The 18125-nt window shown below is 34.6% G+C and overlaps 1 protein-coding gene across 1 annotated transcript in view; it reads left to right on the top strand.

The window, feature by feature from the left end:
- The first annotated feature begins 1250 nt into the window (after positions 1-1250).
- The window catches only part of LOC144965641 (organic cation transporter protein-like), a 32675-nt gene continuing 15800 nt past the window's right edge, over positions 1251-18125 (top strand). Inside the window, exons 1-7 of the mRNA XM_078901194.1 lie at positions 1251-1425; positions 5632-5818; positions 7171-7396; positions 11436-11539; positions 11855-12009; positions 14448-14616; positions 17484-17723. Of these exons, the coding sequence (XP_078757320.1) occupies positions 5676-5818; positions 7171-7396; positions 11436-11539; positions 11855-12009; positions 14448-14616; positions 17484-17723 (1037 nt within the window). The 5' untranslated portion in view covers positions 1251-1425; positions 5632-5675. The remainder of the gene's footprint in view (positions 1426-5631; positions 5819-7170; positions 7397-11435; positions 11540-11854; positions 12010-14447; positions 14617-17483; positions 17724-18125) is intronic.

The following is an 18125-nucleotide window of genomic DNA, read 5'->3' as shown; positions in this document are numbered from 1 at the left end:
GCTCAATGCAGGGTTGATTGTGTGAAAAACGTTCGGGGCCGGAAAATAGCAAGGCATAGTGCAGGTTATTGTATGTCCGTAAACGGGTGACCAAAAAATCATTGCATAAAGAAGGCAAATTTGTGCAATATCAGTCTGATAAAAAAGAGATCAATAAAATCATAGTACAGAGAAGGCAAATCTGTAACTATGTGTATGCCCCAATAAAGTATAGACAGATAACAGAGAAGGCCGAAACTGTGTTATACAGACCGGTTCAGTAACAACTAAATATAACAGAGACCAAAAACTGTTATAAAAATATCAAAGGCTGGTCGGTTCGGTGACGAATTAAAAGGCGAGGCATGTCGTAATATCACATTACATATCCATAAAAGAGTGTGATAATAAATGCCCGTTAAAAATTAAGTCGGTCAAATCTCTATGCAGATCCAAAAGGATAGTGCTAAGTATTTGACGTAAAACAAATTTGAGAAGCACGGTTGTTCTCAATATTTGTTAGGCCGTGACAGAGTGAAGAAGTGTAACGTCAGTGACGATTCTGACGGTGACATTCGTACATAGCACCTAGAGAGTATAGAGGGCATTGACCTAAGTGTATCAACATGTTGATCGGTCTATCACGTAGCTCTCTTTTCAGCCTTTTGTTGCGTCGCCTTAATGTTACACAAAGGAAACGCGGATAGTACACAATAACTGCTATTTGCCAACGCCCAACCCAACTCCGTTGTGTGTGCTTCCCTCTCTTCTTCATTAACTGAATGAAGGTACTTCGTTTTTCTCAACTCAACTCAACTCTAAACTTGCAACTCACACATCAGCATTATAAAATTATACAGGCCGGACCTTATGTTCACGTTGTATCCGAGGCCGTTGTACTAAGCGAGCACTACTCGTAACTTCCATCGGATCTAGCTACTATTCAAATGCTAATTTCTGACTGGCTGGATCGGTTTCTTACCAGAGCTGGCAGGTGGCCAAAGTTTGTCGTCCTCAAAAATGGCTAAAAGTATCCTCACGTGACCAAATACTAAATGCACTTTGAACCCCTTGAAAAACTCATCGGTTAAGGTAATAATCTACTAAACTACATTAGTATTATAAAAAATATGTATATAAAATTATAAAAAGTAAAATTAAATTAATAATAGAAACACTTCTCTTTGTGGCCAATTTAGGCCAATTTTGACCACTTATGTGGTCATCTGGCAGCCCTACTTTTTCGTGGAATGTTTACATCATAACAGGATATCCCCATTTGATTCACGCTATCGTCTGCTGCTTGATATCTATTCATATTCTAGATAGATATAACTCAAGTCTAGAAAGAGCTATCTAGTAGAGTCTTGACGCGCCTAGTTTGACTTGAGATAAAACTTTGTCAATCCACATAAAAAAACCTTTCTTTCGCTTTGCACCATTAATGTAAGTAATTGTTGTTTTATTTTATTCAACTCGTAGGCACTTTCACTTTCATGTTCATTGTTCATGCATTCATTTACGATTCTTTTGCTTTTTGCTCTCCTCCGATCCGTTTTTTCACTGGTTTGATTTTTGACGTTTACAACCACTCTTGAACTGTGATCACTCAGCATGTTTAAGGTAGCTAGACTACGTAAGTATCGTGAATAGTTTTTAATACGTTATTCAGGATGGTATAAAATAGAATAATATTTAAAATCTCCACCGAAGAGATCTTAAACGTAATGGTCTTACATGTCTTTTAGTCTTAGGGTTTGTAACATGCTTAGCCAGCAGGACACGTTTTTGTTTACCATTCGATTTTGCTTTAAATTGTTATGCTTCAATGTGGATTTTTATATGGTTAAAGTTGTGACGGTGTTGTGTTGAATTATCTGAAATCAATTTTAATCTCAAACGAACATATTTTCAAAATGCATTTTATAGAGTTAAACGTAATTTTTAGCAATCCTTTTTTTCTACACATTACGAAAAACTTTTATTCACCACTTTATTTTTAAAATCGACATTGTACTATCTCAATATTTCAACAATATCAATATCTCAACAATCAACAACTCTTGTTAACATCGCCCCCATCATAACAAACCACCATGCTGGATGGGGTTCACGACCTCCCATACTGCCGTTTTATTAAAGAACACAGTATTATGTGCTATTTGGTTAACATTGCATATACTGTCCTTTAAAAACAACGACAGAATAGTGGGCAGGGAGGTATTTGCTGTGTCTTCTATCCCCTTGTATCTGTTTTCCAATTGCTTTCTGTCTTTGTCTTGGAATGAGATTACTTAGTTTTGTCCTGACCCTGTCGGGAGTCATTGGCTGGGAGGAGCACAGTCGAATGTATAGTTATAGTTTTGGGAGATACTTTTTTCATTGTAAATCATCTCGCTGTTATATATATATATTATATATATATATATATATATATATATATATATATATATATATATATATAATGTAAATTTTCACTCACAGGGGTATAATGGGGTCGGGAGGGGGGGGGGGGGGTTATTTGGCCTTTTGCGTTTTGAGCTTGAATTTGTTAGAGTGTCTGCACATTGTCATCAGTTCAGATCTGAACTGATGACAATGTGCAGACACTCTAACAAATTCAAGCTCAAAACGCAAAAGGCCAAATAACCCCCCCCCCCTTTCCTCCCCCCCCCCCCCCCCCATTACCCCTCCCCCCCCCCCCCCCCCCCCCCCCCCCCCCCCCCCCCCCGCCGCAACCACATTCCACTACAATATCACACACACACATGTACACACAACACACAACACACCTACACGCACAAACACACACACATACAAACACACACACACACACACACACACACTCATAATATAAACATGAGAGCACATCACAATACACATCAAAACTAATCACCACTACACAGCGAAACAACTTTAGTTTGGAGTTTTCTACGGACATGACAAAATGGATTATGCCGACTGAAGAAGTGTGAGAAACACACAGAAACGAGTCGTCTCGGCAAAAAATGTGAGTGAAAATTTACATTATATATTGGCTCTAACCACCATTATCGAGCACTTTCGTACCTACAAGTACCCACCAACACTCATAAATATATATATATATATATATATATATATATATATATATATATATATATATATATATATATATATATATATATATATATATATATATATATATATATATATATATAATATATATATATATATATATATATATATATATATATATATATATATTGTTAATCTTTAACACATGATTTGTAAACATTTGAGTGTATTCCTCTTAGTGGGATCTTGTGCTGGTGTTTGGGCGAGACATTTAGGTGGTCTCAAACTAAGTACACTGATAGTGATCGTGTGCTCTTGGAATCTACATCTGTTTCCTATTTGAACCATTCCTCTTTGTCTTTTTCCTCAAGTCCTTTTAATTTTACATCTAGAATGTTTTTACTATCCAATTTTCTTCCTTTTTACTGGCGCTGATATGACCTAAATGTGTTGCAAGCACCGTAAAACCCTTAAAAACAAAACAAAATTTTAAAAACCCATCATGACCCCCACCCACATACACAACAGTCGATTTAAAGCCACGACCACTTCCATTGTCGTTATTGTCAGTGCCACGACCATCATCAACACTGACGGCATCATCATTGTCATCTTCCATATCGTTACCACCATCACCATCCTCACAGTCGACATAGTTGTCATCAGCATCACCACCTCCATCCAACCTTATTATTTGACAGAAACAACAGCGGTGACAACATCTACAACAAAGGAGTACAAATTATGAAAGCAATTTGAAATGTACTCTCCTTAATGCCTGCTCTGTGCTAAATAAAAGTATGTTAATAAATGATTTGATAGTCGAAAACAAATTGGATTTATTCTTTATTACAAAACTTGGCTGACATCTTCTGATACTATAACAATAAATGAGATGATCCCCAGCGACTTTTCATATCATCAAGAAAATAATGACCACAGACATGGAGGTGGTTTGATGTGTGTTTTCAGAGACAAATTGAAAATTACTACAGAAAAACAAAACTTCGATTCATTTGAATGCATTGAAATTCACTTTAGCCATAATAACAGACACTTCAACATCATAACCATTTACTGGAGTATGACTACAGCTTTTATAAAAGAGTTTAAAGAATGGAGAAATTATTATCCTGAGTGATTTTAATTTTCATGCCGAGATTTCGGACAACTTCACCGAACTTCTAGAAGTATTCAATCTGATACAAAAAGTCAAAGAACCAACTCACGAGGGTGGACACATGGTCTATCGATACTTCTACTAGTCTCGCCTTTCTTTCTCCCTCCTTAACACTCTCTCTCTCTCTCTCTCTCTCTCTCTCTCTCTCTCTCTCTCTCTCTCTCTCTCTCTCTCTCTCTCTCTCTCTCTCTCTGTCTTCTCTACCCCTCCCCTTCTTGTACATTTTAATTTCAATGATAAATGATAAATGATAGGATGACTACAAGTATGCCACACCCTTTCTAAAACACTATCTAACATTGTTGGGACATGTCTTCTCTCAGGCACTGGTCCTGCGCATCGCACTGTTATGTATTCACAGGTCTCACCACACACCCTTTTTCTGCCATCTTGAAAACCTCGGAATAGCGACATAGTTTTCCAGTCCCTGGCAATGTTGTTATCCAGGGGTTGCACTGTATTATCATATTTGTTGGTGATAATAACAGTGTTTGTAATAATCATATTATATTTTATTTTCTAAGTAAATATCAGGACAAAGTTATTGTCTTCACCATGCATATCAGATAAGTTAATTTCATTATATATATTTGTTTTGGCCAGTTTTACAAACATCAATGTTTTTCTTAAATGTCTGATCTATGGCAGTACTTGTCAACATTTGACTGTCAAGTGAAGGTGCTACCAGTAAATTTACAAGAGAGCCAAATCACCGCAAAAAACATGGGAGGAATTGTCATCTTACTTTACTTTCAGAGATTCCGATCTACATGTCCATATGCTGACATTAATGACTTTAAAAAATTCATTGATCATATGAAGCAATTGATAAGAAAAGGAAATTCCTTCTGGAGTTTTTCATTAGTTTGTAGAAAATTATCAACTATCAGATAGTTTTTTTAATTTCAGGTATCGAATGACATTATCAATTACTGCACAAGATATTTATATTATCACCTGTCTTTAGATAAACCCCAGCAATGTGAAATATGAGGTTCCATTACTATAAAAGAGACAGAACAAATACCAATTGTTATAGCTCTATGGTACTTCAGATTTTAAACGTGTTCTTTTTTAATGCATAGTAATATTTGTTGATATTGTAATATTACATAAAGAAGACTAGTTCAAATTTGAAGTAACAATAAACACTTTAATAAAGAATCATAGACAAACGGTCATGTTTGGGTTCATTCGTAGATGTAGTAAAAAACGGAAAAGATCAATGCGCACCAATCCGCACAGGTGAATATTGCCTCAGTACAATTGAAAGCGTTAAACAATAGGAATATAAATACATTACACACATAACTATTTAATATTTGGTGTATGACATGCAATCATTGATATAAAGATTAAACCTGCACATTTGCTATCAATATGGTTTATTAAGACATTTTATTTATCAATTTCAGCCAAGCAACATCAAGTGAAGGATTTTTTTTATTTGACGTCCAAAATGACGTTTGATGATATTCTTCAGAATTACATAGAATTTGGTCGTTATCAGAAGAGGATATACCTTCTATTATGCATTCCTTCAATCTTTGTTGGTATTTTTACCCTCCTACCCATTTTCATTCTCATAACCCCGGATCACAGGTCAGTTTAAATGGTTTTGTATATTACTGTTGTTGTTATTTAGGATTACAGTAAAAAATTCTTAAACAGAAAAAATGCTAACAAACCTTCCCAACCTTCAATTGGAGGCGTATGAAATTTCTACTTCCCCCTCCCCTTACCAATGACAGATAAGGAAGTGTAAACTGAAATGAAATGTTTATGACTTTCACTTGAATGGTTTTTAAAAATTTGTTTTCTCTGTATTGTCAAGTATACTCCATCAGTATTGAAACTAAAAACCGTGAAAATCCACTTACTTTTAGAAAACGGTTAAAAACTGAGCTGTTCTGAAGGGCATATAATTTGGACTCTTTAGTATGTATTTTATTTTAATATTTTATCATCGTATTTATGTGGTTTGTAACATGTCAGTTCTATATAATTTGTATATGATACATGATGTGTTGATGTAAAACGCAAATGAGCAATTCTTAATTGGAACTAGTTGCTATATACATTCATTATATTATTGTTACTATTATTATTATTATTATTATTATTATTATTATTATTATTATTATTATTATTATTATTATTATTATTATTATTATTATTATTATTATTATTTATCTTATATAGATTATGTTTAATTTGAAATTGGTAAACAAAATGAACTGATCTTTGAAGGAATCTTCAATGATAGCCTTTTTAAACCAGCGTTGTAGGAAGAAAAACATTTAGAACAATAGCAGTGTGAAAGTCCATTGGCACGAGATGGCTGTAGTGGATAAGCTATTTCACTAAGTATAACACTCTGAGTGCATTGTACTTTGAATAAAAATAAAGATCAGAACTAATGGCAGAAAGTGTCAAACTGACAGTTTAAAAAATAAAAGCAACAAAAGACACTTTTTGGATGTCCTTTATTCATTTTCTCCATATGAGTGATAGACCTCATTTATGGAAACTTTGAGCTCATTGTAATCATATATCTTTATTTCATTCTCTTTTGGTATCAAACATTAACGATTAATTCATCAATCAATAAATTGTCAGGTCCTTTATCGACATTTGCAAGTGTGTTTGTTCACTTCTCTATTTCATTGGCCGTCTTCAAATCTCCTCTTCTCTTGTCCACCCACCTACCATCATATTAAGGTTTCTTACCTATGTCATTCTTTGTCTTCCTCCTCCTCTTCTCCCTCGTATTTTATTCTTTCTGGATATAAATGACGAAGAATCTCTCTTTTATTATTTTGGTCATCTAGATGGTGACAAGAATAAATAATCTTTAAGACTCTGTTTTATTGCCAAGACTTTCCCATCTACCACTAAAGATGTTTATCAGAGATTGAAATATTTTTTTTTTTATTGTCACATTTCTCTATCAGATGCCACTTGGACAATTTGGACAATGATACATTCGCATATCAATCAGAAGCTCACAAACAACTTGTTGAAATGTATGTTCCAAAAGAGAAGCAAAATGAGAATGAGTTGTCAAAGTGCCTTTTGTATGATGGGGATTGGGACAATAGCACGAATTCCTTGAATAGATCAAAGAGCAGTTGTGATGAATGGGTGTACGACACATCAGTTAAAACAGCTGTCAGTGAAGTAAGTGATAATAGTCTTTCATTAAGCCACAAGGGCCATGGAGACAAAGTTGTGTAATGTTTAATGAACAGTAACAATTGCTCACTATCCTTTTTATAGGATGATAGTTATCGCAAAGTACTATCCACCTGATCTAATAGACTGATTCACCTAATTACTTCTGGATGGATGAATATAGGTGCAAAATGCCTCCTTTAAGGGCATACTATCAAGGTTTTAGTTGTCGACATGAACTCTCAGACCCAATTTATGTTGGTATTCTGAGAAGACAGTGCCTCTACAACCTTAGTGATACACTGAAATTAGATCACTGAGTTTAACTTGTTGCATTACATAAATACAAATATGGATTATGAAAATAAACATATATTGTTTATTCTGGTCAATTTATTCTTGTGACTTGAGACCTGTTTTCCTGTTTTTTCATTGCTTGTTTCTCTTCAAAAGTTGTCAAATGTTCGCTTATTTAACGATTCACAATATCACCATCCTTCACCAGTATTGTATTGTTTTTCAGCAAGCTGTCTTGATTGCAACACGACTGTTGGGAGTGGTGTGCTTCAAGATCAAGTGCAGAGGAATAAACAAACATTGAAAAATTATTTTATTATACTTTCCGATTAACAACGATTAGTTTGGAACAAAAACTATTAAATTTTTTAAGAATTTCATGGAACCTTTAACACCTCTAGTGTTCAGATTATTTTTGGGGGAGTAGATAATGAGTTCCCTATATGACCATGTCAATCATGTAGACATCCTTTGATGATATAAGCCTACCCTTTGATGTCTTCAGTCGCATTTTCATTTTCTACAGTCACTCATGGCTAAACTCTGCCCAGAAACGATTTCATAGGTCCGTCCATCACCAAATTTCAAACTTTTATGTCGTGAGTTCTTAAGTTTTTTGATCGAAGAATGATTGGCTATTGAGCATCTTAACCCTCTCGTGTTCAGATTCTTTTTGGGGGAGTAGATAATGAGTTCCCTATATGGCCATGTCAATCATGTAGACATCCTTTGATGATATAAGCCTACTCTTTGATATCTGTAGTCGCCTTTTCGTTTTCTACAGTCACTCATGGCTAAACTCCGCCCAGAAACGATTTCATAGGTCCGTCCATCACCAAATTTCAAACTTTTGTTCTCGTGAGTTCTTAAGTTTTTTGACCGAAGAACGATTGGCTACTGAGCATCTTGACCCTTCAACGATTGGTCGTTCTGGCAGCTCACGTGTCAACAATGAATTGAATCATCGTCGATGCAGTGGAAGACGGCCATGGAATAGTTGCGTCACATCGCCACGTTGTTGAATAAATTATCCAGGCATGGTCGATAGGTAAAAAAGCCAAATTATTATCTAGTTACATTTGAAACAAACAAAGTATATCACTGATCTCGTCTCTTTGAGATATAAAGAATGATATAAAAATCAAGAAAATCGGCCGATAAATAAAAAAGTTGCTAAAAAAAGCTAAAATAAACAAAAGCAATTTTTAAAATCAAATTTATTCGTAAAACAGTTGGTTTTCAACCGATTTTTATGAAACAAAGACCAATGTACTTCTTTTTTCAAGCTGATTTCAGCAATGTGACTTTCAAATTCCTCAGAATTATATTTTTTACTTTTAGATTTTAGCTTTTAGGCCTACTCAATAAGGTGTTATATTCCTTGCATAACAATAGCGTAATACATCGACGGGGAGAAGCGTCTTTGTTTCGGCCAGCTGGATAGATAGCCTGTGATTGGTCGAAGACTTTGAGACGCTTGATTCACAATTCTACACGAACGGACCCCGGCGGTCTATCAAAGAGGTGTAACAAATTTATTTACCGACTATTTTTCTTGGTGCTAAAATTACAAAGTAATAATTTCGCATCAGAAAATATAACTCTGAAGTTCCTATCTCTTTATTACAATAAAATTGATACCTCGAATGACAAAATCGACCCACAAATAAAGGAGTTATAAATTATTCATAATATTTTTAAAAGTTTACAATAATGGTCTTCAAAGTCATTTTTCATCACCAAAGTCATAATTTTTTACCGATTTTTACCAAACAAAGTGCAATGTCAATGATTTTCACCCGCAAATAAAATAGGATTTAAATCGCAATTTCTGAAACGTATTTTCTCTTCTGTCGGCAAATTTATAAAAATCAAAGCTGAAAACACCCTGCGGCAGTGACAGGGCCTGTCATTTCCTTCACAACGATTGGATTTTACTTACTGAGGCCAGTCTTGGCTACCCCGCCCATGAATATTATGTCGTTGTCGGTTTTTGTCGGGTTGAATCTTAAAGAGTTAACCCTTCAACGATTGGTCATTCTGACAGCTGTGCCAACAGCTGTCAACATTGCATTGAGTCATCACTGAAACATTGCAAGACGGTCATGGGATAGTTGCGTCACAATCACCACGTTGTGAATAAATTATCCAGGCACGGTTGATAGGTAAAAAAGCCAAATTATATTCTAGTTACACTTGAAACAAACAAAGTATATCACTGATCTCGTCTCATTTGAGTTACAAAGAATGATATAAAAATCAAGAAAATCGGCCGATAAATAAAAAAGTTGCTGAAAAAAGCTAAAATAAACAAAAGCAGTTTTCAAAATCAATTTTATTCGTAAAACAGTTGGTTTTCCACCGATTTTTCTCAAATAAGGACCAATGTTCTTCTTTTTTCAAGCTGATTTCAGCAATGTGACTTTTAAATTCCTCAATTATATTTTTTACTTTTAGATTTTAGCTTTTAGGCCTACTCAAAAAGGTGTTATATTCCTTGCATAACAATAGCGTAATACATGGACGGTGGCGATAGATCAAAGAGGTGTAACTTATTTATTTACCAACTATTTTTCTTGGTGATAAAATTACAAAGTAATAATTTCGCATCAGAAAAAATAACTTTGAAGTTCCTATCTCTTTATTACAATAAAATTGATACCTCGAATGACAAAATCGCCCCACAAATAAGGGAGTTATAAATTATTCATATTTTTTAAATTTTACAATAATTGTCATCAAAGTCGGTTTTCATCACCAAAGTTGTAATTTTTTCCCGATTTTTACCAAACAAAGTGCAATGTCAATGATTTTCACTCGCAAATAAAATAGGATCCAAATCGCAATTTCTACAACATATTTTATTTTCTGTCAGCGAATTTATAAAAATCTAAGTTGAAAACATCCTGCGACAGTGACAGGCCTGTCATTTTCTTCTCAACGATTGGATTTTACTTACTGAGACCAGTCTTGACTACCCCACCCATGAATATTTGGCCGTTGTCGGTTTTTGTTGAGTTGAATCTTAAAGAGTTAAACAAGAAAATAAATGTGGCATATCTAAACACAATGCCGAAACATTAAGATGTAATAATGCACAGGCATTGAGTTTAGTAGGTCATGTTCATGTCAACACATCACGCCACATTCCAAACTTATCCAAGGGCTCATTGTCGTCTGATTAAAAAAAAAATAGTCCCAGCTTGTTGCTAAGTGCCTTTATGAAAGTTGTAATGCACTGGCATTTGTAAAACACTGCTTAAAATCGGTTGTTGAGTACCTTTAGGGGATAACCATGCATCCTAGCAACACTACTAAAACTTTAAGGGGCAATGGTGTAATAAAATATTTATTAACCTCTCAAAGTAAGAATAGGAAGCCTAGAAAACCTTTTTTTTGACTGACGTTTCAAAAACTCTGCTGAGAGATAAATATCCAGAACTCCATAGTCAGCAGACTGCATATAAAAGTCACCAAAATTGAATTGAGATATTGTAATGCATAATTTAAATTCAACGTTTTTGTTCAATCTTTGAAAGCATTTTACAGATACAGACAACAGTGCTGTTTTCCCAAATATCAGTATTAATGAAAAAACATCAAAAACGAAATGAAACATACAATATTTAATTTGATTAAGAATTTTTCTTTAAGATTAATCCCTAATGTACAATATTAGCAATATGTGAGGTTACCCTTTTTAAATCATCATCATGATTATAAAATATGTTCTTTGCAATTTTTTCAGTTCAATTTGGTGTGCGATGACAGCATTTATCAGTCCCATTTTAAAATGATTACTTTCTTTGGAGGGCTTCTTGGTGCATTTGTGAATGGATTACTGGCGGACATGTAAGTTTCTTTTTTATTTCAAATCAAAATTGAAATTCATGTGTTTTTTTTTCTATCATAATAATCAACTTAGGATTTAATGAATAAATGAAAGGAAAGTCTCTATAATTAAATTTTTGAAAATTCACCAATTGCTTTTAAAGATTGTACAACTGGGGACTTGCTCCAATTGCAGGAAAATTTAAAAAACAAAACATTCCCTTGTCGCCCCCTGCAACGTACACACACACTAAAAAATATCAATGACTACTTAAAAGAGATACAACAATTAGAATTATATCAAATTTATTGACCATTACAGATATTTGATTTCAGATATGGAAGGAAAAACGTTTTTCTGGTATGCCTGGCTATCTTCATAGTGGTGACAGTAGTTCTCGTCGTGTCTCCCTTCTACAGTCTGTTCTTAACCATGAGATTTTTCCAGGGTTTCAGTGGCATTGGAACTTTCTTGATCTCTTTTGTTATGGGTAAATTATTAAATGAACACGTTCTTTGATTAAATATAATAACTGAAAATATTTTATGTAATTATGTCTTTTAGCTGCTTTTGAAAAAAAAAAGGAAACTTGATCATCTGGGAGATGAGTATAATTATGTAATGAGTATTAATGAGTATACTTTATCACCTTTCAAAAAGACTATCAATATTTCACATAGGTTATGTTGAAATGACAATTTCTCTCATCATCACTTTTCTCTTGGCTAATTGTTTTTTCTCGTCATCCTTGCAACATTTGAATATTCATCATCCCTCTCTCATTCATTGGTGTTATACTGGGTTTTATAACTTGCTGTAGGGAAATGCTATTTAATTTTTATATAATGCATTTTTTCACCATCTCTTTAGCAGTTAATGCTTCCACGGCCTGACAGATATACTTAGACGCGGTAGATGTGGGTCACCGGTGAACTGACATATTATGTCGATGAGAGAAGTTCCATTTAGACATACTACGAGGGCTCTTTCAGAAATAATTATCGTATTAATTGCTCAGAGTCGGATCTGGGACATCGTACAGCCATTGTCAGTCTTTGGAATGTTGTATGTGGGTGTGTGTGTGTGTGTGTGTGTGTCTGTGTATTAATCAATACATCAAATAAACAACACGATATCACAATTAAACATTATTTAGGAATGCAGCAACTATAATGGTACGGTACATGATGTAATGTTGTTAACATGAAATGATGGAATGGGTGACACGGCGATATGGTATCTCGTCTTGTCACGGAAGTCAAGCGATGTTAAGTGTGGCCACTGTTGGATGGGGGAACAGTGATCATGGAAAAGTTTGTTCCTGATGTTGTGTCTGTGGGTAAGACACTTTACACACATTACCCCACTCAACATAGGTGTGAATGAGTACCTAGCTAAAGTTATCAATGGATATTGTAAGAAAAGTAGTATAACAAAGGGTGCCTAACAAGCGACTGGTACTGTGTGGTATTAAGAATGGTTCCAATTGGCCTGCTGGGACAATAAATGAAACCTTGATGAAGCACATTGAGCATTGTAAGTCGGTGGAAATGCGCTTATAATGTGTTCATAATTGTCCAGAATAAGGTTTTACACTGCAACTTATGCATAGTTGTCAGTTGTAGCAGTCTGCGTATTATCTTGGTATATATTGCAAATTGAAATAATAATAAAAATTGAGCTTTTATTTAGAGATATTACAATTTTTTTCTGACAGAGACAGGGCTGTTAACTCATTTTACACCTGAGTACAGTGAGAGAATGTGAGTCAAGAGCCATTTCCAAGGACTCAACTATACGCCGAGCAGGGGTCGAACCCAGGACCTTCCAATCTGAAAGCGAGTGTCTTACCACAAGACCACAAATATATATATGAAAATAAAATGAATTTACATACCTTGCTTTCCACATTTAAAGAATGACAATTAATTTCCAAAGTCCAAGTTGGATAGTCCTGCTCAAGGGATTTCTTGATCTTTAATGAGAGTCAATTAAGGAAAATCTGGGTGGGGTTCCTTACCTCCCATAGTGGACAGAAGGCACTTACTGTGTCTTCTATCCCGCTATATCTGTTTCCAGCATGCTTTCTTTGTCTTGGAATGAGATTTCTTGGTTTTGTCCAGGTTTTGTCCAGGCCCTGGCCGGATAACCTAGCTGGGAGGGAAACAGTCAAATATATAGTGAACTTTGTATTCCGGCACTTAATTACCTATGACAAATTTTGGGTCGCTGATTACGAATGTTTTTAATTTTTTGGAACATTTTAAACCCTGCCTGTGGCATCACCAGGCCTCGATGATCCGTCAGATCGCATATGGGAAAATATCAGTCGGCTCCTGATATCACGAGCTTGGGCAGAAATCTGTCTGACAATATTGAAATACCTTGTTTACATGTTCAGTTTTCTTGAGTTATGGTCCGTTTTCCCACAATTTGTGAATATCTGTCTGTCCGTGGGTGAATTATCTGCACTTCTAAATGGGCATTAGTAGCCTATGATATCAATGTAGCTCTGTCAATTGTGAGAAATGGGATTCTTTTCATATAGTGGCTAGGGGTTGTTTCTTCTTTCTTCATGCCATTAGATATTAAAGATTAGTCATCTTATATTTGTGTGCCTCCCTTACAATGATTTGTTTGTATTAAATTATTGGAGCTCTCATTTAGCGCAAAATCCACTAGATCAAAATGCTTTTATGTCCCGAGGCAACACCTTAAAATGTAGGATTAGATATGACTTGATGCTACCACAACTTTGTTTCATATGGTTGAGCTGTTGCTAGTATAGTCAATCATCAACATATTTTGATTTAACCCTTGAAAGACAACCTGACTGATCAATTGCATACAGCTTACGGTTCTTTGTCTTTTGGTTCATAAGGACTATTTAGCTGATATTTTAAAAGATTTTTTATTTTCTATTTTCAGTGATGGAACTTGTAGGACCAAGCTACCGTTTGCCTACTGGCATGGTTTTTCAGTTCTTCGTGTGCACTGGGCATTTTGTCTTAGTGGGAGCTGCATACTTCATCCATGATTGGAAATATTTGCTTCTTGCTGTTTGTCTTCCCGGCGTTGGAATATTGTCATACTTTTTGTAAGTTTCGATTTCAGTTGCAATTTGTGGAATGGTTTGTAGAGCCAAGGAAATATTCAAGATAACATGCTTTGTTTTTTAAATTTTTGATTGTGGAATCATCAAAGGACTTTTTCAAGTTTCACATTAATGTTTTGGTATAGGAACAGCAGCATATTTCAACCAAAATTTAAAAATATTATAAAGCTGTATGTATTAGTTAATATTTCAATTTAAAAATTAGAAGAAGAAAAACTTATCCATTTGATGCAAATGTTTGAATTGTTCAAATGCTGACAGTCTCTCACATTTGAATGAAGTCCAAGACAACATTCTGTCGTTATCTCAAAAACCAGTGAGTTGGATCCAATCAAGACTGACATTGATGAATGGATATTTTTTTTATTATGAATGAATTACTTAAAATGGGTGTTGTGTCTGATGTTTAAAATATTGTGCATGTTAAACCTTTGCTGAAAAAGGAAAATCTTGACTTATAAAATTTAAAAAATAAATATAATCTCCTGATACCATGTCTTATAAAAATATTGAAAAGCTGGTTTTAAAACAATTATCCGCCCACCTTTATATAGGTTTTATGAAAGAAATGTTTCAGTTGTCATTCACTGATAACTGCTCTTGTCCAGGTTGTAAATGATCTTCCCCAAATCATAGATAAAGGGCCTTGCAACCTTTGTGATTTAACCTTAGCTTTCGATTTTGATATATCGAAACTGTGTGGAGAAGGGTGAAATCTATCAAATGATATACATTTTGCCATGTTTGATAATTTTGTATTTGAGGTCTGGTCGTAGTCACCCCAACTGGTCTTAATTACCCCAACCCACGGTACACTTGTTTTTCTCTGTTTTTCTGGGGGGGGGTTTGGTTTTTTTTTTAATGGTTTTATCTGTCCTTTATCTAGTTTGAACTTCCCACAAAGACAATTTTTTAAGATTTAATGTCTGGGCATATTAAATCATAGCCCATCATGCATATGTCTTATTTACATTTTAAAACTGGGCATGGTCCATTGACCTCTCATAGTAGGCAGGAGGTCACTGTGTGTATTCTATTCCCTTATATCTGTTTTTCGAGTTTCGAGCTTTCTGTCATTGTCTTGGAATGGGATTACTTAGCTTTGTCATAGCGATGGCTGGAGTACTTGACTGAAAGGGAAGCAGTCAAATGTAGAGTTATTGTTTTGGGAGATGATGTTTTTTTTCCTTGTAAATCAACTCTCTGTTATATATATTTATAGTTATGTATTCTGTAAACATTTGAGTATGTTCCTCTAAGTGGGATCCTGTGCTGGTGTCTGGATGAGACTTTAAGGTGATCTCAAACTAAGTACATTGAAGGTATGCTCTTGGTATCTACATCTGTTCCCGATTTGACTAGAATATTTTGACTATTCCATTTTCTTCTTTTTACTGACGCTGATATGAACTAAATGTGTCGCAAGCGCTGTAAAACCCTTAAAAACAAATAAACATTTTAAAAGATATATTTAAATTATTTTAATGATTTGCCATTTATAGTAACAACACCCATCCTACAAGTTTCCAATTTCATGTTGGTTTTATCAGGTGACTCAAGACAGCGAAAGACATTTGATATCAGATTAATAATAACCTTGCTTGATAATGCATTTGGACCAAAATTATTTGATTCTGAAATTAGTACTTTGACTTGGTAAAACAGAAATCTGCCTCTGACAGATGGTTACTTGAGACTTTTCATCTCGTTAAACTAAGAGGATCAGCCATTATGTAATTTTGTAAAAAGGAAAATTGTTTTGTCTTTTTTTACTAAAAAAATATTTGCTGGGTGGGGCCTTTTGTACAGTGTTAGTTTTGGGAGGTGATATCTTTTTCCTTGTAAATCATCTCTCTGAATGGACCAATCGCCATAATTTTTCTTTTAAAATGATCTTGTAAACATCTGTGTTCCTCTTAGTGAGATACTGTGCTGGTGTCTGGGTGAGACTTTTAGATGATCTCATATTTATTTCATTGATGGAGTGCTCTTGGAATCTACATGTGTTCCTTATTTCACTCAATTCCCCTCTGTCTTACTTTTTGTTGAGTGCTTTGATTGTAATTTAAAAATTTGACTTTCCCATTTTCTTCCTCTTTACAGGCGCTGATATGATCAAAATGTGTTGTCTGGGTGGGGTTCCTGACCTCCCATAGTGGGCAGGGAGGTACATACTGTGTCTTCTATACCCCTATGTCTGTTTTCCAATTTGCTTTCTGTCTTTGTCTTGGAATGAGATTACTTGGTTTTGTCCTGGCCCTGGCCTGAGTCCTAGCTGGGAGGGAAACAGTCAAATGCATAGTTATTGTTTTGGAAGATGATATTTTTTTCCTTGTAAATCATCTCTCTGTTATGTATTATGTTTGTTATTTTTAATGTATAATGTAAGCATTTGAGTGTATTCCTCTTTGTTGGATTTTGTGCTTGTGTCTGGATGAGACTTATAGGTGATCTCAAACTAAGTACATTGATGGTTTGCTCTTGGAATCTGCATCTGATCCCTATTTGTTCCCAGTTCCCCTTTGTCTTCCTTTCTCTTGGGTGCTTTAATTGTAATTCTAGAACTTTTAACTATCCCATTTTCATCCTTTTTACTTGCGCTGATATAACCTAAATGTGTTGCAAGCGCCGTAAAACCCTTAAAAACAAAACAAACAAAACAAAATGTGTTGTAAGCGCTGTAAAACCCTTAAAAATATAAAACATGAAACAAATATTCTTTTATAGACAGCCTTGTTTTGAAATTTATGATCATCTACATCGTACTTTTATTTATTTCAAAATGTAATTATTTAAAAAAATATCTAGATATCAATAAAAGAATTTTGTTTCTCTACCCACCTGGCCAGCATCATACCAGAGTCTCCAAGGTGGCTTTTGTCAAGAGATCGGATTGATGAGGCAGAAGCCATCTTGAAAAAGGCAGCAGATGAAAATGGCACGAAAGTCCCTGAGCGGACTGTACTGGAGAGAGCAAAAGAGCTAGAAACTGAAGGCAATCCTCAGCATGAAAACGAGTCCGGACGTGTATGGAAACTGTTCACTCACAGGGTGCTGATGATTAGGATGATTATCATCTTCATAAACAGGTCTGTATGATGAATACTAAACTGATAGCAGCTGTTGACTGTAAAAAAATGTACTAAAAGGAATATAACAGCTTCAAAAAAGAAATTTAAAAAAAAGAGATAAGTGTGAGTATTGGTAACAACAGACGTTTTGCATTTTGATATTTTCAATTGATAAGCCTTTTTTACGGAAAGATTTACTTTATACTACAAGCAATATCCATTTATGCGTACAATTTGAATGTAAAGCAGACGCCCTTTTCTTTCCCTTTCAAGTTCAGTTCAACTTCTTTATCTGCAAAAGGCGAATTACCCATCACTGCATATTTTATAAATTATTGTCATTGAGTAGAATGATAAATGTTTTATAATTGACCAAATTTGTTATTGTTAGTATTATCTAGGATTTCTGGTGGTAGAGTG

This window comes from Berghia stephanieae, chromosome 2, assembly GCF_034508935.2.
Source record: "Berghia stephanieae isolate SIO BIC M18660-M18661 chromosome 2, UCSD_Bste_1.3, whole genome shotgun sequence".
In the NCBI taxonomy this organism is placed as follows: Eukaryota; Metazoa; Mollusca; class Gastropoda; order Nudibranchia; family Aeolidiidae; genus Berghia; species Berghia stephanieae.
This window is presented reverse-complemented; position numbering and strand designations above follow the sequence as displayed.